This window comes from Taudactylus pleione, unplaced genomic scaffold, assembly GCF_031769625.1.
Source record: "Taudactylus pleione unplaced genomic scaffold, aTauple2 ptg000377l, whole genome shotgun sequence".
Classification (NCBI taxonomy): Eukaryota; Metazoa; Chordata; class Amphibia; order Anura; family Myobatrachidae; genus Taudactylus; species Taudactylus pleione.
The window spans coordinates 5,858,312-5,880,771 of record NW_028284778.1 but is presented as its reverse complement, the minus strand read 5'-3'; the positions used below and the strand labels follow the sequence as shown (position 1 = coordinate 5,880,771).

Here is a 22,460-nt window from a genome sequence, read left to right as displayed (position 1 = left end):
CTCAGAGTTTACTACATGAGGAACAAAAGACTGCACATATGGAAAGAGCCACAGTGATCTTGGCTACTGAAAAGTTAATATCCATAAGATTCATTGGGCACGATTCTATTCAACGCTATGTAAATAGCTCCGGGAGTGAGCTCCCGGAGCTATTCAATACACCGCGCTGCCAAGTCCGACTAATGATTTCTTCTCTCATCCCTCTGGGGGCGCACTGATTAAGGGACACTGTATAAGGGGCACTACTGGGGCCCTGCATAAGGGGACCACTACTAAGGGCACTGTATAAGGGGAACTAAAGGGGGGCTGCATAAGGGGGACCACTACTTGGGGTACTGTATAAGGGGCACTACTGGGGGCCTGCATAAGAGGGACCACTATTGGGGGCATTGCATACTGGGGGCAACTTGGGGCACTGCATAGGGGGGACTGTATAAGGGGCAGTGCATTAAGGTGCATATGGAATGGAAAGGAATGTTCCCAGAGTGACAAGAAAGGGGTGTGTATCATGTTGACATGCCCAATTTTTCAGTGGCCATGTCCCTTTTTTCTACGTGCGCCGTAGGGGGTGGGGCTCCAATTTTTTAATTTGCCCTGGGCCCCAAATACCCTAGTTACGCCACTGATTTTGTGTCCTAAAGTTTTCTTTGTATACGTTCCAGTGATGAACTGTTCAGATATTTGGGCTTTAACGATTACTGTAATTTGTGACTTATTCAAATTGCAGTGCATTGGCTAGTGTGCCCAACGCTACCCTATGATGCTAAACACTAATATGTCCTACTCCTTTACTGTAAGCTAAATTGTATGCATCAAGGGAGATCTGACCTTATTTGAAACAAAGGTATATATTCCTTGATTGGTTGGCTCAGTGAGGCCTACCCCTTCTCTGATTTGTCTGCCCTGCTCAAACATCCACTTTGATTGGTACAGCATTTCACCTGCTTATATGAATTGATGACCGTGCTGAAGACTGCTTTTGGCTCTAAGAGCAGATGCGCTTCTGAGTGTAGCATCCCCCTACCAGCATTAGCAAAAATTGATTCCAACTCATTTAGAATCTCTACTTTAGAACAACATACCTGTAGAACTGAAGATCAGCTCCATTCCCTCCAAGCTCCTGTTGATTCTCAAGCCTGCACCATTCAAACTTGAATCGCCACTTCAGAAATTATCTCTGTTTTATGAGTCAATTAAAAAGGCCTCCCTAATGGATTTTTGAAGTAAATTCTTGCCTTTGGCGCTGGACATTCAGGACACCTTCCCTGCCCCACAAATTCAGCGGGAACACAGTCTAGTCCCAGAGAGGGACGTTAATTGACCTAGGCCTCGTCCTGTAATAGCCAAATATCTCGACTATGGGGCTAAGGAGCAAATACTCTCCTCTTATCATAGGACTCCCTCAAAGACCGTGAAAGGCCATCGTATTTTAATCTTACATGATCTTTTTTTACTTTGGTGTCGTAGAAACGCAAGGAGTTTTCGGAGGTTTGTCAACACCTCCATAAGCCTAATAAAATATTTGCCCTGCTTTATCCGGCCATATTAAAGGTGGTAGACAATGGTCACATGTTTTTGGATTACCCCTCCTTGGCTAAGCAACACTTTATGCCCAGGGGCGTAGACACTATTTGGGCAAAATGGCACTCACCAGGGTCACCGGCCAGGGGGTAGAATCAATATGTGAGTGCGAGTGCCCGATACGCTTCTGGCTCCTAGATGTCCAGGGATGGACAGCCGCTGGCTGCCTGGTACAATACAATGAATTAATAAAAATGTTGTTTTGAGACAAGGTGCACGTGACGTCATAACATCATACACGCCACATAGCTGCACTGAGGAGCTGGCCACAGCCACAAGATACAAGAGATGGTAAAGTATCTGTAGACTGCGGGGGTTTGATGCAGGCGGGCCAGGGGCTGGAGCTGGGGAAACAGGAGGGGGATGGCTAGGTAGACAGAAAGAGGGCTGGCCGAGGAGACAGAAGTGAGGCTGGCTGGGGAGTCAGAAGGGGGGCTGGCAGGTGAGACAGAAGGGGTGCTTCCTGATGAAACGGAAGGTGTTGCTGGCTGATGAAACATGGGGGCTGGCTTGGGAGACGTTATAAGTACAGAGTGTAATTATATAGAAAATATGGGGAAAGAGTGGCGCTAGTCCATAACTTAGCCAGGGGTGCTCGGACCCCTAAATACACCCCTCTTTATGCCGCCTAGATCACCTCCTCCTCCCTAAAGGGAGTCATTAACCATGGTAAAGAGCATTGTCCATATCCCTTCCCTTTTATGGAATGGGGTTAAGTTTGCTAGCGTTTATTCAATTTGTTCCAATGTACATGTTTTTGACTCACGCTGTTCCTCACGGACAGGGCCTGCCTCAATTTATTATGTTTAGGAAAATAAGTGAAAAGGTCGTTCTGAAGCAAGACAGTATTTTTTTGTATTTTGCTTATGTTGATGTCCTATTTGAATGCTCTAACTGATGTAACTTTTACTCTTTATACTCTTTGTATTGTAACATTTTTGGTCATTTCAATGTTTGGGTCTCTCTTCGGTAAGAATGGTCCTCCCATGGGTTCCCTACCTCCCCTGGTTCTCAGTTTTTATGTCCTCCATTTTTTTAATACAATTGTAATTTTTCTAGTGGCGTAATGTGCTGTTTTGCTGTGGTGGTTGACACGTTGATGTACCACTCTTCCCCCCCCCATCGCGTTGAACAACCTCTTGCTCCGGAAACTATATCTCTTTATTAACCGCCAGCCACTATCTTACTGATCCCTGGCGCCTTCTCAATCCTACTGACCACTCGTTCACATTTCATTCTGCAGCTCACCGTTCTTTTCTAGTATCAACTATCTCTTCCTGTCTGACCATCTCCATGATTAGTTATACAGAGTTGACCTCCATGATATTCTGATTTCCGTTCATGCCCTGATATCTTTGTCCCTGACCCCTACCCCACAGCTTACTGCCACTCGCGATTTCCCTCATACTTGTCCTATTCTGATGAACTTAGGACCTGTTCTGAATTCTGGCTGGTCAGAATTATTAGATGATCATTTTGAGCATTGGGACAATCTAGTCCTTTTTTTGGGAAACATCGAAGGCCGTGTTACGTGGTCGGATTATTGGATCTGTGTGGGGAAAAAACGTGAAGCTGAACAGACTTATGTCTCCTTGCCTAATGCCCTAGCTTCAGCTTTTCATGACTTCCGATGTTAATCTCAACCTTTTACAAAAAGCTTTTTGTAAGTTTTCTATTAATTAAGGCACGTAATTCACTGTCCATTCGTAAACCTCGATATTACTGTTTGGGAAATAGGCAAGGTCGTTTACTTACATGCATAGTGAAACCCATACACAAACACTATTATATTACTGGCATTAAGCATTCCCTCACACGCTCTCAACGTACCTCTTCTAAGGACATACTCTCATTGTTTCTGGATTTCTGGCGTACCCTTTATAGTCAGTAACAGGCGTGCCTTCCCCTTATGCACGACCAAGAACAGCCTCTACGTACATCGTGGTCCTCACCGACAGGAAATACCTCCTTTCACATTAGTCTCCCACAAGATACGCCATGCACGCATCTACTTGCTACTTCAGACACGTGCGTAGTTGGTTCCAAATCGGGAGATGCGTCCGTTTTCATGCATGCACCCTGATGGTGAGCGTGAGTCTCTTGACCGCATATTCTTATTTGCACCCTTTATCCTATTAGTCACACTCTCTTTTGGTCGTGTCTCTACTTTGGTTTGTGTATAAGAGGTACTTGAATCAATGCTAATGGGTTGGTTATGGGATGCCGACGCTCCAGATCCCGGCTGTCAGAATCCTGACGCTAGCATACCAACACTCGTTGTTTGGTATGCTAACTTTCCCCCTCTCCTTACCCTAACCCTAATCCTCCCCCCTAGTGCCTAACCCTAACCTCCCTTTCTCTGGTGGCTACACCTAACCTTCCCCACTTAGTGACTAACCCTAACCCTCCCCCTAGTGCTTAACCCCTTGATACCTTCAGGATATCAGCAGTCGGAATTCCTGAGCCTGGATCCCGACTGCTGTTGTATATAGACAGTCAGCATCCCGTGTGATTGGATGCTGACTACATCCCATGCTAATCATACAATTATCACCATGTAAATATGGTCCCTATTTATACCATGTTACAAGTTTCCTATAGACCCATCTGTGGTGTTTTGACCACTCTGATGTGTGTATATCTCCAGGGTTTGGAATTCTCATTGTATGACGTATGTTACACCAAGGTCCTGGTGTGGTAGAGGTAATAATAGCTCTCATGCTTCTATATAGTGTTTGTTCACCACTATTCTATCAAGAAATGTTTGTATTGTATTTCTGCACATGCCTTTCTTATATCACAGCTGTACAGACTCCAGCTGTAATGTGAGATAACAGATAAGTAGGTTGGGGGAGGGGGACATCTTATCTAATAAGATAAGTACATTACATTGAAAAGGTAATCTGTAACTGGTCACAGTAAATCTGGAATGTATTGATCACTTGTATTAATATCACTCGTACATAGAGATGATGATATTAACAATAAAGCATTATGCCGGTATTCTGTTTCCATGGCGTTAGACCATGGTTTCAGTTCCTTACTGAAAGAAGTGAGGAATCACCGAGGTAATATGGGATCAGGTAACACAGTGTATATAAACATTGGGGAGTAAAGGTGCATACACATGGGACGATCTGTACCACCAACGACATGAAAGATATCTTTGAAAGATATCTTTCAGAGATCTCTTTCAAAGAGACCTTTGAAAGATATATTTCAAAGAGATCTTTCAGTGAGTCATCCTGCCACATCTCTGAACATGCAAAGTTGACGATATCGTCCAGATTGGCCTGCATGCACGGACGATCAAAGATTTCGTTATCGTTCATGCGGGAACGCGCATCGTTGGTCGTTCACTGCATAAAAATGAACGATATGAACGATATATCGTTAAACGATATAGTTATCGCTTATATCGTAACGATATATCTGTCCGTGTGTACGCACCTTAATGAATGAGGATCCGGGGGCCTATGTCTCGCTGCTCTTTACCAACCAATCCGGCAGACAATATTTTACCTAATATAGTTGATGTTTAGCTTGCCAGGGTCATTTGGAATATCATATCTATGATTATCTTTAAAAGATAGTAAAATATGTGTCCCTGGCACCAAAGTAAAATATACTTTAGTGGGGAAAAAAGGGTTTTATATGAATTCTAATAGAAAGAGGATTCTGAAATGATCGAATCCTATGGATTAGAACACATATAAGAGCACATATAAAATCACTAAACTGCTATGCACAGTATAATCATAAACATGCTAAGGGAAACCATTGTAATATTGATCATGGTGCTGTGAATAAAAACATTCAGTTAAATAAAATTTAGCATGTATATACCTCAGAGTCCCATAATTCCGCCAGGTACCGAGCCGTGAGATCGCGATCTATTGAGGTATAGGCGCTCTGTTCAAATTGATGCAGTGTGCAGATTTTGCTTTAAATAATGATGATGGTGTAATAGTTAATAATAGTAATGCAAAGGTTCAGCCCTGTTATACTAGTTTTTTTTTTATTAGTTTTTTTTTTTATTATTTTCTCACAGTAATCCAACAGGTTGTGGTTTTCTTGATCCAAAACATGTTTTAGAAGTATATTTTAAAACTCGTTGCATATGATAAAACTCGTTGATAAACGGGCTGTATTATCTGAGAGACACATAACAATATGTGTTTCCTACAGATGGATCTGGTACCAGAGATACCCCAGAGAGATGTCCCCATCCTCTTTATTCCCAGGATTGTACAGAGGAGAATCACAGGACCCCACAGGAGCATCAGGTAGGTGGGATTTAGGGTCTCACCAAATACAAAAGTGATTTATCACTATATGATCTGTGGAGTATGTGTTTGTCTTATACACTGATATTATACCGATTAATCTCAGTTACTGATATTAGACATTACCAAAGTGATATTTTATTGTTTTGTGGGTTAATTAGGGCGAAAATGTCACTGATGTTAAGATTGAAGATACAGAGGGAGAAGGAAAGACGTATGTGAGGGGTGACCAGCAGTGTAAGGAGGAGGAAATCCCTACAGATATCAGCACAGGTGAGTAAGAATCACTAATTACAGTAATCTCTTATTCTACACCCTCCCCGTCAGTACAGAATGTTGTGAAAAATGTATCTGCCATGTGGGGGAGCTGGGAGCCTGCTCTTATCCACCTATAATATCATTATGTGCTACCAGCCCGGCTCTCTCCCCACACTTTCATGTGATTCTCATACATCAGTACAAGCGGCGTCACCATGGTGATTCAAGCGGTGATCAGCGGGATTCTGACATTTGGCGGGATTCCGGCGCCAGTATTCTAAGCGCCGGCATCCCCTTTGCTGGCATATTGACTGCGTCCCTATCATCATACCCCTGCACTGCCATATGTGATATTACTTAATATGTTCCATGCATAATATTACCTGAAAATTTGATTCTCAATATGATCTATAGTAATACTGTGATAACACAAAATAGCAGATGATTCCGCTCACCTATCACAACACACAGTTCACACACTCTTATCTTCTTCTACAAAATGGCTCCACTTCAGTCTCTGAGCTTGGATGCGTTCTAGCGATGATTTCTTCATCATCTGATCTACATCTGTGTCCTGCTCTCTCCTTAAGCCATCTCCCTCTTTTGTGTTTAGTGTTACTCTGCCCTACTGTTCTCCTTTCACTGATTGGCAACTCCCAATTCAGCCTCAATTAGTAATTTGTCTCTGGCTATGTTACTTGAGGTTGGCACATAGAGGCTTCTTCACTGTTGCCTTTCCTACCTGTGTGCCCATTTGGAGAACTACAAGTAATGCAGATGCATGGGCAGGATATGCTGCTAATTTGGCCCACATCGATTCTACGTCTCCATAGTCTAGGTGTGAGGACACTGTCTGTATGGACGTAGCTGTTGGATAGTATCACTGGCTAATGAGGCCTATGACGATGGCTGGGCAGTGTATATACTTTGGAATTATTGTTTACCAAAGTCTGCATTTTATGCAATGTGCTGGATGATGTGGTTGTGTTTATATTTTAATTCAGTCATTTATCTGTTCACAATAGCCCTTTTATTGTTTTGTACATGCATCATAGTAATTAAGATTGATTTCTTTTGCAATAAACAAAAAAAAAAAACTACTAAACATTTTGATCTTGCTAATAATATGAAAAGGTGCTCCTTGCTAAAAAACTAAAATAATATTTTCCCTTACATTTAATTCCAACAGATGGACGCGCAAGCAAGAATACCTCTAAAGGATATGTAATTTTGTCTTCAGACTACAAAATACAAGATGCCAGAACACAAGAGTCTCCAGGAGAAAACTCAATTACTCCAAATGTACAACCAGTGCTTTATAGCACAGATATATCATCTGATCCTTCTAAGAGTGAGGAATGTTCTCCTGATATTGCTACAGACAGTACAGCTCATAGAGGTGATAAAACCTTTCCCTGTTCTGTGTGTGGCAAATGTTTCACAAAGAAATCATATCTAGTCAGTCATTATAGAATTCACTCGGGTGTGAAACCATTTCCATGTGCTGAGTGTGGAAAGTGTTTCTCTAAGAAATCCCATCTAGTTAGTCATCATAGAAGTCACACAGGTGAGAGACCATTTCCATGCTCTGAGTGTGGGAAATGTTTCATATTGAAATCGAATCTCGTTCTACATGAGAGAACTCACACAGGTGAGAAACCATTTCCATGCTCTAAGTGTGGAAAATGTTTTGCAGGGAAATCCAATCTCGTTAAACATGAGAAAAGTCACACAGGTGCTAAACCATTTTCATGCGCTGAGTGTGGGAAATGTTTTACACGTAAAAATATTCTTGAACAACATCAGAGAGGTCACACAGGTGAAAAAAGATTTTCATGCTCTGAGTGCGGGAAACGTTTTACAGAGAAAGCAGGTCTTATTAAACATCAGAGGCTTCACACTGATGAGAAACCATTTCCATGCACAGAGTGTGGGAAATGTTTTACAGAGAAATCGACTCTTGTTAAACATCAGAGAACTCACACAGATGAGAAACCATTTGAATGTTCTGAGTGTGGGAAATGCTTCATACTCAAAAAGTATCTTTTTGCACATCAGAGAACACACACAGGTGAGAAACCATTTACATGCTCTGAGTGTGGAAAACATTTTACAGGGCAATCGAGTCTTGTTAATCATCAGAGACTTCACACAGGTGAGAAACCATTTAAATGCTTGGAGTGCGGGAAATGGTTTACCCAGAAATCAAATCTTGTTAAACACCGGAGAACTCACACTGGTGAAAAACTATTTTCATGTTCTGAGTGTGGGAAATGGTTTACAGGGAGGCAAGGTCTCATTAACCATCAGAGAATTCACAAAGGTGAGAGACCATTTAAATGCTCGGAGTGTGGCAAATGTTTTACTCAGAGATCAGGTCTTGTTAGACATCAGAGAACTCACACAGGTGAAAAGCAATTATCTTCTGAGTTTGGGAAATGTCTTACATATCACAAAATACCAAAAATATCCATGAGCTAATACACAGTACACAATAGCAATACTGTAAATATTGCACATTATGCATGTTTTGTAAATTGCACAGTGAACATACAGTCAGGTGCATAAATATTGGGACATTGACAGAATTTTCATATTTTGGCCTCTATTCACCATCACAATTCCTACACCGTTCACCTGATTTGGATGTAATTACCCTCAAATTAAATCTGAAAGTCTGCAGTTAAAGCACATCTTGTTTGTTTCATTTCAAAGCCATTGTGGTGGTGAATAGAGGCCAAAATATGACAATTCTGTCAATGTCCCAATATTTATGCACCTGACTGTAGGTGGAATATCTGTTGTCAACATAAGACTGGATTTCCTTATTCTGTTAGATATCAGCAACTTCTCCTTAGTAATAACAAGATCACATTGTTATGTAGGGTCTTTAGTAATATATAAACTTGGCAGTGGGCTGGAGATATAATTTGGGAGCTGTGAATCTCCTAAATTATGTATGTTTTGTCACACTCATTGTAGGTGTAAAATGGTCTATATAATTGAGGCAAGTGGATGAAGGTATTATGTAACAATTTTCTGAACAATGACTTTTGCCAGTGTTATGACCTAGGGATCATAATAACAATGTTATTTTGAATGTGTGTAGTCTAATTACTGATAAATAAAAGTGATATGTTCCATTCAGGTCAAATTTCTCTCTTTCTGTAATAATCTCAGTTTCTTCTAAATGTAACATAACATGGTCATCCACTCGCCTCTTCAGTTAGTTTTGTACTCTGTTACGATTGTGAAAGGTCATTAAGAAAGCTTCAGCATAGTTATTCCACAGTGCAAATGCAATTTCGGATTCCTCCATACAGAATTCTGGGGTATTAAGGCTCAGTTGGAATCTGGGCACTTTATATTTCACTCTAGAATTCTAACTGCTCCACCTCTAGTTCAGTCTACGCAATTTTGGCACACCATCTAGCTTAAGACTTAGGTGGACACTGAGTCCAAAACCCGCTCGAGTATCCATCCTTTTTTGGGAATTTATTTGTCCAGAAATAGAAAAACTGATTTTTATTTTTATTTTTTTGTATCTCAAATAATGAACACTGAATTTTGAGATCCTTGTCCTTTTAAACAATCCGATGTCTCCCCTTTCTTGACCAGCTACCAGCTGATTGGTCAGGTCATCTAATGACATGTTATATGACTCTATGTCCAGTCCACACTATGTATGTCACAAATGCTTAAAAAAGGAACATGAATACCTGGGTTTGTTTGATCACCTAATAGAGGTATGATTCTTCTAGAGTGTTCTTGGCAATAAGATACCAAGACACATTAGATAATGTCATTTGGAACCCTAGTTATGCAAATTTGTCCATACTCGGCAGTCCTATGTGGTAGATTGCTCATTTTTTAAATGGGTCGGGTCCCTAGCGTTGTTAAGCAATTCTTTCACATTTGAAGTTCCCAGCTGTATTCTAAATGTGAAAAAAAAAAAAATCTTGCTGTTCAGTCCCTGTATGAGTCTAATTTATTCTGACATCCTCACTGCAATCAGGGAGCGAAGTTGCTTTTTGGAAGAAATTTCTACTCTGTCGTTCTATATGTAAAAATGACCTGACTGTGCGGTTGTCAACTTTAAGAGTTAACCCTTTTGCATGACTAATTGGTAATATAGTATATTTATTTACACACATGACCATTTTCTTCACATATACTGAACATTAAGCCGTTCCAAACTATGTCAGAGAATGCCAGTTTATGTAAGGCAGAGCAATAAGGATTTTGGGGTCTATGTACTAAGCCACCAACCACTACTGTCATTTTTCAAAGACCGCCTATAAAGTAACAGGCGCTGATTGGTTGGTACTTTATCTCTGTCCACGTTATCTCTTTCCAAGTCTTAGTACATACATCCCGTAGCCACAGTGCCATGGCAACAGAATACCTCAATCATTCGGGAGGCACCAAGAGCTCCATTACCATGAGAGAACCTAAACCAGGATCATGTGATGGAAAGAATGGAGTTTTCCCATTATCGCTTTATTGTGGAGGTGGAAACTGGGAAGCAGATTCTCTCAGCAAGCAGGCACTAAATACCAGTAAATGGTCTCTTTAAATCTTTGTAAGAAGATTGTGGAAATTTGGGGTAGCCGGATGCTAACATGATGCCATTCAACATACAGTTGTATCTATCATTTACCCAACCATTAATTACATTTGAGTTTGATTTCAGTATATGTACCTTAGATCACCAATAGACACACAACATTAACCCAGCTAAGCGCAGGCACAATCTGTACGTCTACGGTGCCATTTCAGTTGAACCACGAGGTGTAGGGCCACAGGATGTCAAGCTCTGTCCTCAGGACCCCAAACAGTGCATGTTTCCCAGGTCTCCTCCTGAGGACCGAGTTTGAGAACCACTGTGCTAAAGGATAAATGATCCAAAGGCATTATTGGCAGGCACCCTGTAGCAATGGCTTCCTCGGGTTCTAAATTGGGTAAACAGAGAGAGGGTAGTCAGGAGATACTGCCAGCACTGAACTGGCCAAGGTATTTGTGGTACATGGACATTCCTTAAACGACAAAGGGCAAAGTATCTTAAGTCAAGGTCCTTCTCGTCAAAAAGGTTTAGTTCTATTGCTTAATTCCATGGCTCAGGGTTTTTCTGATAGTACAGTTCAGACCATGCTTAAGTTTTGAAAAACATTTTCAACTAGGAGTTATGACAGCCTGTGGAAGATGCATCTCTTTGTCTGAAAGGAAGGAGTTTTCCATCTCTTTTTGGCTGGCCTATCTATGGCTGTTCTTGGAGGAGGGTCTGGATGGTGTTTTGAGACTTAACTCTCTGAAGGCTCATATTTTGTCCCTTTCCATTTCACAACAAAGATAGCTTGTACTATTTCCCAGAGATGCACAATTTCTTGCAAAACGTGATGCACTTGCAACCTCCATACATTCTCCGAAGCTCCTTGGTATCTTAACATTGTGCATATCCACTACACGAAAAAAATTGAACAATTACGACATCGATATGGTTCAATCGTTCATTAATCGTGCACTGAATATGCCGGCAACAACCAGCGATGCGCGCTCCCGCTGGTCGTTGCCAGCATATGTCATCGCCTGAACATGCAGGCCAACCAACCGATATCAACAGGTTGTGCATGTTCGGGGATGAGGGATGGTGCCTGCAACGACTTATCGTTCAGTGTGGGCACATTATCCACTGCACAGGATGATAACCGATTGTACGATTACGATGTTGTAATAGCACAGTCATTCTACACTCGTGTAGTGGATATGCACCTTTTGTTTGGATTTAGCAGAGTTACATGTCCTATAGAGAAATATCATCTTTATTTTGGCAATACCACAGGTAGAATCCCTGTCGTCTTTTTTTTTTTTTTTTTAAGAAAGAAAAAAGTACAACTGCACTGGTAATTATATACCCCCCTCTACAGTAATTGTATATAGTAACAGTGTCTAATAAATAACTAGGGGATTCTACTAATAATCATCCAGTAAAAGGCTTGATACATAAATAAAGGAAAGAATAAGGAGGATATTTGCTCGAGATGCACTGACCATTATTAAAATTAAAATATGTAGTAGTATGCCTTAAAAAATAGTTATCAATTTAAGAATGATATAGTTTTATTAACATGTCAAAGCTACAGTAAAATACATGTTAGCTATAGTTATTCTACCCAGCTACACCCTAGATAGCGCGTACATTTGTTAATCACATGCAAATATGGCAGTAGTGTGAATTAAACGATATACACTACCGGAGGTTATTGGGAGTACACCAGGAGAAACTATCGCATGAGCCATTTATAGATAGAATTTCAGAGCTGCCTCTATATAGTACCACTAATCTCTTCAGTGGGTTCCTGTGGTCAGTTCAAGCTGTGTAGAAAGGGGAAACTGATGCAGGAGCAGAATCAGTGTCATCCAGCATTAACTCTGTTATCCAGCATTAACTCTTTCAGCATGCAGAAATAATGGGCATATCTGCTGAACTCTGTGCCTTGGTCAACCCATAATAACTGTATTACCAGAAACATACCCTTTTTCGCTTCCGGTATGAAGGGTTATCGTGGTCTACTGATTTTTATTGCCCCTGTCTTGAATTAACTAGTTTAACACTTAGATATTTACTAATGTGAGAGTTCTTCAGGTCGGGTAATCGTCGGGTCTATGTATTTTTTTTATCCCATTCATGAGTGTACCAGGAGAGGCAGCCATGTTGGGCACACTATGAAGGTTTCAGTGTGGGAGATGGCCGTACAAGGACCCAAGGCATATATGGGAAATTTGACACGTGTGGCAGTATGAATAAGATCCACGTGAAATACATCCTGTCCATGGATGATGCACTTCAGTGGAGGTATAGCACGCCGGCATAGCATACAGTGGGGCGGAAGTACATTATACAAAACAGGGAATAGCAAATACAGCAAACAGTGATGCAGTTTGGGCATGACATATACAGGTGACTGAAACGTTTGTATTAGGATACCCACTGAATGAATAGATCCACGTGTTTGTTCATCCTGCCCAAGAAAGAACCATCGGCAAAGCAGACCTGAGCACAGGTCCAGATTGCAGATTCCCTGTTTCAGTTGAATACCAGTGAACAAAAGGAAAACACTCATATAATATACATTGTACAACCTGCAAGCTAACTGGTCATTATTCATATAATGCTCTGTGTGTCCAGCTAGTGCCAGACGCATACAGAAAATCAGGGCCTCATTATACTTATGTCTTGTTTGACCTCCAAAAGTCAAGTACAGTTGGCCATTCCTAGGATGTTGGCATGGTTACAATAAGTACTGTATGTGTCCCACAATGTGATAACTCCCTCACTGGGCCTCACACAGGATATCCGCTAGTCATGCAGAAATCACCATTTACCATGCTATGGTGACAATGGGTTATAGGTGATAGATACTGTGGGTCAGATGTTCTAAGCTCTGGAAAGTGATACATTGGAGAGTGATAAAATACCAACCAATCAGCTCTTAACTGTCATTTTTCAAAAACAGCCTGTTAAGATGACAGTTAGGAGCTGAGTGGCTGGCAGTTTATCACTCTCCAATTTATCACTTTCCGGAGCTTAGTACATCTCCCCCTGTATGTGTTATAGGTGAAAGAAGTGTATTAGGTGATACATAAATGATAGGTGATAGATGGGTTATAGGAAAGAGATGATAATTCTGTTACAGGTGGTAATTGGATGAGAGATGAGTAAAAGGTGATACAAGGGTGATCGGCGACAATTGAAATATGAAAAATGTTTAATAGTTAATAGACTATAGGAGATAGATGGTTTATAGGTGAGAGATATATAAATCTGTTGCAGGTGATAGATGGGTCATAGGTGATGGTGGGTAAGGCATACTTGGCCGACATGAGAATTATGACAGAATGTTAAGAAACCATCCCTGTTGGTCTAGTGGTGTCTCACCGGATCATGATGTCTAAAGTGCATTCAGCTGTGGGTTCTGGGTCCTGGCGGTCACTTGAGGTGCAGTTTCGGTGCAGTTATCTGATGACCCAGTGTACCTGTGACTACAGTCCTCATAACACTACTCCCTATACCTTCACCTGGTGCCTAAACCTTATCTCTCCTCCCGTAGATTAACACTAACCTCCTCATAGTGCCTAACCCTAATGTCAACATTCTAAAAATGTTGGATGTCTCATAACTGTGGGTGATAGGTGAGTGTTAATAGGTTATATATAAGGGGATATAGGGGATAGATGACAGATTACAGATAAGTTATAGGCAAGGTCATGATATCAGGTCTACAGAATTAAATATACAGCTGAGAACCAATTGTGAGGGACCCTCTTCATCTGTGTGGCGTGCTTATACTCTTTGGATGGGTAATCCGGCTCAATGCGACCCGGGTTCCGTTCTCTGCACACGTGATGCTGATGGCATCATCGACCCTGCATTAGTGTCGGGCCTCAACAACAATATACAACAGTAATGATAAAACTTGCGCTCCAATTCAATAGTGCTGCAATATCCGCTAGGGTGATCATTAACACCCTATTCAAAACCAAATGAAACACAGTACTTGTACTAGCCATTATAGATTTTACACCTTGACAAAGGCTCCATACGAGCAGCAATGCGTTGGTGAGCAGGGAGAAGCAGAAAAGATTACCAGGTGAAGGGGCCAGAGGACATTTACACGAGAGACCAGGGGTAAAACACGAACCTAATCCCGGGAGGTGACTGTTTATGCCCCATTATTTGCCAACTTGGGTGTGTGCTGTCCTACACCCCATTATATCTGGTACGCTGCTTTTCTGTTGGATATGTGTTTTATGGATATATTTTAAAGCAATAAAAATTGTACTTCACTATATACATCTTTATACCTTTTTTTGAGGAAATTCCTATTGGTCCTAAGAAAGGAGTATCTTCTACATAAAGTCTCCTCTACATATGAAAAATTGTGAAAGAAAGAAATACGGGATTTTTCTGGGGGACATTCTCATCCATATATAATTTTAGAATAGGTACTTACCTCAGAAGAGCACAAGTGACCGCAAGTACTGTGTTTAGTTAGGGTCGGGCCGTCTGTTTGTATGGGGACTCAGCCAAGCCGCACCTGGGATGGGCGCGTGAACATAATCCCGGGTGCGAACTAGCAGTCTAATGGAAAAACTGTGTCACACTGCCGAAATGACCCAGGTTATTGCCAGGTCGACCTGGGCTGTGGCTCAGTGTGAAAGGGTTCCTGAAAAATACCAGGGTTGGACACGGGAACATCCCGGTTCACAGTGCAGTGTAAATTGTCCGACCGAACTGAGCTGAGCTGATTGGCTACCGTGGAGCAGTTACCACACTCTTTCTGACCTCACAAGTTTAGCAGGGCAGACCTGGGTTCAGTTACCTGGTAACAACCTGGGTCGAAGGTGCAAAGTACTGTAAACAGGGTTTGACCCGTGTTCAAAAATCAACGTCGGAAAGGGGTATTAATGTAATGATTCCTTTAAGAGTTTTCAGTTTATGTATATATTTTTATACATTTATATATTTTTATTTATATATATAAGTAACTTCAAATTGCTGTATATCATCACCTCAGGGAAATGTATTATATTTTGTTATCCCATGATTTGTATGGATACAGACGCCACATTAGTATAGATCAGTGCTCCCGCTGGGTATATCATTGTGATGTCATAAATATGTCATACAATTATACAGGAATGGGTACTTAAAATATACACCATGAATGTAGACATCTACATGGTCTATTATGGCTAACATACAGTTAACAATCAACTCCGCATAATAGTAATGCATTGCCCGTGCATGTCACGTGACGACAGTCCAAGTCACGGAGAATGGAACGCAGAGAATGACACGCTCCAAGGACGGCGTCGGACTGCCACCGCGTGACACATGTCACATGATAAGCCGGGTAGTGGAACACAGTTTTACCAAGGACACAACACTATGTTCCTGATAGGACGATACACCGGAGTCACGTGTTGGAACAGGATCACGTGACTCGGGATGGCAAGCACGTGATGCGTTCCACAAGGTGGAACGCATCACGGAACAACGATCCCCACTCCTAGTAAAATACACAGACGGGGAGACATTGTTTTAAGAGGTATAAATACCGGGACACAGAAGTACATAGATAGTGGTAGAAAATATGGAATTTTATATACATAGAAAATAAGTCAGAAATCATTTAACCAATTAAGCCCCTTATTTTCACTATAAAAACCTGGTTAGCTTCACCAGCCAGCACACCTTGAAAAAGACCATACCGTATTCTGGTAGAAGCACGTTGGTGTTGTATCCTGGGTTGCTGCCATTCAGATCCTTAACTCTGGAGAGGTATTGTTTAATAGGGGGAGCATAAAACACCCCTATATGCTTAAAACTGTGCCTTTCATGAAAAGGTCCCTGATGGTACACGACCATTTTTTAATTATACTTTGTTTGAAATAAATGTTAATGGTTTTACACTATATGTTTTCCCCACTTTTGTCTTTTATGGCCTATTGACACTGAGGGGTAATGGTGTGAGAACCAAGTGGAGAGACCAGGTTTTTTAAACTTTGCAGAAGAATCGTGATTGGAACATATGCACCAATTGAACTGCAAAAAAGTGACTATTGAAACATAAGACTATCGAATCATCTTTTTGCACTTATATGGGACAAATTGGACATATTGCATCTGCACCTTAACCAGAGCGCTCTTAACCATCTTTTATTTATGTACCTATTGTTTGTGATTGGTGAATATCACGCAGGTTATCAGCTGCCATGTGTAGTGTGGATCGCAAGCATTTATCATTGTTTTATATTGTGTTAGAAAAGTGACAGCGCACGTGCAGAATGGGTCTGCGATCCCGCTCGCAGACTGTCAGTGATTGACAGCCTGCTGCCGTTTGTGGGCGGGGAGGGGGCGGCAATGCCCTCTGTTCCCCGAAACGGAGTCGTGTCGCCGCCATTTGGGGGAGGAAAGAAGCCAGGTTCTCCGTCGGCTGATGGAGATTTCTTGGCTTCTTCATCTCAACTGCGGCGGCTGGTTGCGTGACCCATGGGTCACCTTAGCCGGGCGATGTCCTGCAAAGTATCCGATGCTGCGTTGGACAACGCAGGTCGGATACGTAATGCAACAGGAGGGGTGATGTGTCCTGCTGCATTACCATGTCTGCACAGATGGAATAACTAGGCTGCGAGCAACTTTGCAATTCCGTCTGAAGCTGAATCAGGTCACAGTACACTATATGACATCTGGTGGAAAACATTCAGCAATTCCATGCTGGCGCTGAAAATTGTGCAGTATGACAGATAACATGGCCAAACAACTGTTTTTTTATGGACAGGTTAATGAGTACCACACAGAATTAGCCGTCTCCCAAAATAAACCTTTTTGGGGTTTTTTAAAACCTTCCCCCAACCCCCAGTCTCCTTTCAGGTGGACCTCACAGGAAGGAAGTGTGACAATATCAAGTACCCTAGCTGGCTTAAATGGGGGAAAATGGATGATATACCATCACGGACAGTTGAACCATTCAGATGCCTATAATTACTGCTCCAATGTACTGTTAGCATTACCTGTATGAGGAGGGGTCACGCGCACTACAGACGTGTGCTTATTTACCATTTTTCCACTACACGTGTGATGCCTAGTCCATCCTAAATGTGCACTATGGTATGCCAAGAAGCAATACGGCACATTAACACATGTGCTAAACATCTATTGCTAAACAACTGATGCCTAGGCCCAGCCACTAACAGAAGGGTTTCTGCTACAGTATTGTGAGCAATTCTCAATCCTTGACGACAGTGTGAAACAATAAACTGTTCATTATCAGTGCGACAAAGTAGAATTCCCATATAGTTCTACCAACACAATCTGCAGTTGGGTGATTGATCAATAAACTTTAATCATATGAAAACACACACTTCACAAACCTGTCTACTGGTCCCGTGCACTAAACATGCATGACCCAGTCTTATGGTGCATACACACGATCAGATTTTTTCTTCAGATATGGACGATAACGATTTAAAAATCGTTCAGTCGTTCATATCTGAAGGAAAATCGTTCATATCTGACATGCCTGAACGATGGACGATCAACGATGCGCGTTCCCGTTTGTCAGATAACGATATCTGACATCTGATGGGTTTGCAGTCAGACTTGGACGATTCCATTCATTTTAATGCAGTCAAAAATCGTTCAATCGTTCAAAACTTTAGTCAAATCGTTCAAATCGTTCAGTCGTTCATCTGACAAATCTGACAAGTCTGACAAATCTGACCGTGTGTACGCTCCATTAGAGTGGTGTAGGGGACACCTCGGTGCGTACAAAGCCAGTCGCTCACAAGCCTGGCCTCAAAATCCACTCAAGGGTCATGATCCCAGCTGCAGAATCCCAGGGGCTGCAATAAAGTGCTTTATTTGTACTTATATTGGGTTTTCTGCAATAACACTAATCCTAACCTAGGGGTGTGTGTTAGGGTTAGGCTGCGGAGGGAGGGAGGGTTAGGCTGCGGAGGGAGGGGGGGTTAGGCTGCAGGACCGGAGGGTTAGCTGTGGGAAAGGAGGGTTAGTAGAAGGGTTATCTAACTTACTTGCAGGTGTCAGCATTTCAACAGTCGGTATTCCGGCAACGGTACTGTGACCGCTAGCATTGTGTGCTCAGGGATCGTGTACCCAACCCATCTTAGAGTATGCACTGTAACCCGTCAGTGAAGCGTCTGTGTGTACATGCCAAACACTGATTTCATGATAATGACACGCATCTATGTCCGTGGTACTGGCATAAGAAATATTTTTATTTTTGCCACAAATTAAAAAAGTTGCATTAAAAATACGCACAACAATGCTTACTGACATGAAGGATACTTGCCTACTCTCCTGCAATGTTTGTGAGGCTCGGTGGCTCTACCGGATGGGATACGTTGAGGATCCCGACAGCGGGGATTTCGGCATTCACATTGTCAAAGCCGGAATCCCAACACTTATCTGAATACAGGCGTCGGCAACACGACCGCCGGGATCCCAAACGTAAGTATCGGGGTTAGGGAGAAGGATAGGCACTATGGGGGGAGGGTTAGGTTTAGGCACTAGGGGGAGGTTAGGGTTAGGCACCGGGAAGGGAGGGTTAGGTTAGAATACTCACCTCTCCATGTCGGAATTGTAACCTGGTCCGGATGCCAGCGGCGGGATCCCGAGTGCCTCCTGGAGACTGGCCGTAGCCACCCACTTCCCAAATGAAATGAGCAGTCTGAGTGGCTTTATGACGCAATGTGCTCTTAATCGTGTCATCATGGACCCACCCCTCGTTTTACAATTCCTGTAATAGTCGGTATAACAGGGGGCGTGGTCACAATGATACAATTGTGTTGCCACACCCCCTGCACTGCTTACTTGTCGCACCACATCCCCTGCATTACTTACTTGTCGCACCACACCCCCTGCACTGCTTACTTGTCGCACCCAGGGCCGTTGAGAGACTGTCCAGGCCCGGGTAATGGAGGGGGTGTGGCCTAATCGCAGGAGGCGTGGCCACGCCCCCTCCCCCAAAAAAAGATCAGTTTTGCAGTGTCGCGTAGGGGGGCGCTGTAAGACCCCCAGCCAGGCGCTAAGCAGGCGGGGCGCGATCAGTGTGATCGCTCCCCCCTATGGCCATAGGAGACTCTCCCTGCAGCAGCCGCGAGTAGTCTCACACAGCAGCCCAGCACAAGCTGTATGCTGGGCTGCTGTGAGGGAGGGGGGGGTGCGACGCCGGACCTGCGCCCCCCTAGCAAGCCCGGGCCCGGGTAAACTGTACCCGCCCCCCACCCCTCTCGGCGCCCATGGTCGCACCACACCCCCTGCACTGCTTGTTGCACCAGACTCCCTGCACTGCTTACTTGTTGCACCACACCCCCTGCACTGCTTGTCGCACCACACCCCCTGCACTGCTTACTTGTCGCACCACACCCCCTGCACTGCTTACTTGTCGCACCACACCCCCTGCACTGCTTACTTGTCGCACCACACCTCCTGCACTGCTTACTTGTCGCACCACACCCCCTGCACTGCTTACTTGTCGCACCACACTCCCTACATCTTCGAACTCGCTTCACCTTTCTGCATGGGGGCAGACAGAAAGTCGTCAAGAGTGACATGTAGACATTCACAGATTGCTTACTGACATGGATTCCCTTACACAGCTCTTACTGGCATGGAAACGGTCACATATACAGGAATTTACTGACATCCAGATCTCCAGACAATGCTTACTGACATGGACAGTCACACACAATTTACTGACACGCCCAAATGGTCGCATTGTGGATACAGCACTGTAAACGCACATGACGTGCCAGTCGCAGCCACAATAGGTGCAACTAAGCCGAGCAGGGATTTTACTAATGGGTTGTGTGTCCGTGTCACTGGCACATCTTTGTGACAATTTGATAGCAGTTGCATAGTGTTACACTCAACCATACAACTTTTCAGTCAGTCAGCTCAGGCCTGGCTCCTCTGAGGCATTGACTTTGCATAGTTTGCATCATGTGACTAAGGTGGTGAGAAGTAGAGAGGTTCAGTGAGGGGGCAGCTGGCGATACCCGAGAAGTGAAGGAACCGTCCAATACACTGCATGCCTTCAGGGCCCAGGGTATACCCAACGGAACTATGGAAGGCCGCTTACGGTGAGGCACTTCCAAGGGTCTCGCGAGGAGACAGCCGGATGTTCTGCAGCAGCTCATACAGAAGGTTGAGGGAGCCAAGTACTGTACATGAGGGTTTTCATTGTATATTTCAATATATATTTCCTGTGTACTGGATTTTGAATGCTATCATTCTTTGTGTATGTTAATTCCGTGTACTCAGTTGGTATTGCATCCAACTGATATTGCCAGTGTACCTTGCACACCATAACTGCCTTTGTGTACACACTGTTAGCCTGTTTCTAATTTGCATATAATGCCGATATTCCGGCAAATTGTTGATGTTTTTTAACTGCAAATGTGTCTGAGTAACTAAAAAAATGGGGATTTTTGTCTTACCTGTCATTTTTTTTCTGTCCATGGGGGACACTTGGACTGTGGGTAAAGGTGTAGATGCAGGAGTCTAGGCAGCAAAGAGTTAACTTCTTTGGGAGCAGAACAGGCTCCTCCTCCCCTATACCCCGCCTGAAGCCCGGGAAACCATTTATACTTAACAAGCCCAGAGAACAGGAATGGAGGAGAGGAGAAGACAGACACATACACACATGTACGTACAACCGTACACAACAACTGGTGTGTCTGTGAGGAGGAGGTGTCCGGCAGCAGTGACACAGAAGTCAGCACGCTGGGCGCAGGAGGAGGGTGAGGGTCAGTAGTAGCGTGTGTAACAGCCCAGATACATTGTTAGTTGTTAACAGGGGCAGCCCCCAAAAAAGTGCTCTCTTCTTTGAGGCACCAAAAAAAAACTGGATTCCCATGTCTTCAGATGAGACAGTGAATCACCTGTATGACCATCAGTTATCTGAGTTACCCTCTGGTTACTCAGGATGACCGGGGAATTCACACTGTTGAAGCCAGTGAAGATGCGTCCTAGGACTGCAGCATCCAGGGCACTGCGAGCGTTCTTGCAGAACGAGATCTGCACATGCGCAGTGCGGCACCTGCAGAGATCTCACACCATCGGTGATGTCAGAGGTGTATTAAAAGAGGAGGGGACCTCTGTGCAGTCTCCGTCCGGTGCACCCTCCTCGCTACTCGAGCGGATGGCAGCGCACTAAGCGCAGCAGAGCCCAGGCACTAGAGTAGACTCTAATGCTATGCCAGTGTCTACTGCTCATGTGCAGGTCACCCAGGAAATGGCGCTGCAGCCATTTTCCTGGCAATTTCCCTACTGTGCATGCGCAAAACGCAGGGAAAATGGCCATTTTGCTGGTTATGTGCACATCACTGCTACCACTGAAGAATAAGGAGTCCTGGAAGTGATGATATGGCCCCCACAGAGCCCTGATCTCAACATCATCGAGTCTGTCTGGGATTACATGAAGAGACAGAAGAATTTGAGCAAGCCTACATCCACAGAAGATCTGTGGTTAGTTCTCCAAGATGTTTGGAACAACTTCCCCGCCAAGTTACTTCAAAAACTGTGTGCAAGTGTACCTAGAAGAATTGATGCTGTTTGGAAGGCAAAGGGTGGTCACACCAAATATTGATTTGATTTATCTTCTGGTTATTCAATTTATTTTTTATCAATTAACAAAATAAAAATCTATTAACACTTCTATTTTTGAAAGTATTCTTACTTTGCAGCATTTTTTCCTGCCTAATACTTTTGCACAATACTGTATATCTATTTTTTACTGTTATAGAAAA

General features: G+C 43.1%; 1 protein-coding gene across 1 annotated transcript in view; it reads left to right on the top strand.

The window, feature by feature from the left end:
* LOC148508083 (uncharacterized) overlaps positions 1-22,460 on the top strand; it is a 98,539-nt gene that overhangs the window by 30,284 nt on the left and 45,795 nt on the right. The window contains 4 exon segments of the mRNA XM_088445073.1: positions 5,770-5,867; positions 6,029-6,140; positions 7,315-8,601; positions 12,816-12,978. Coding sequence (XP_088301199.1) covers positions 5,770-5,867; positions 6,029-6,140; positions 7,315-8,601; positions 12,816-12,978 — 1,660 coding nt within the window.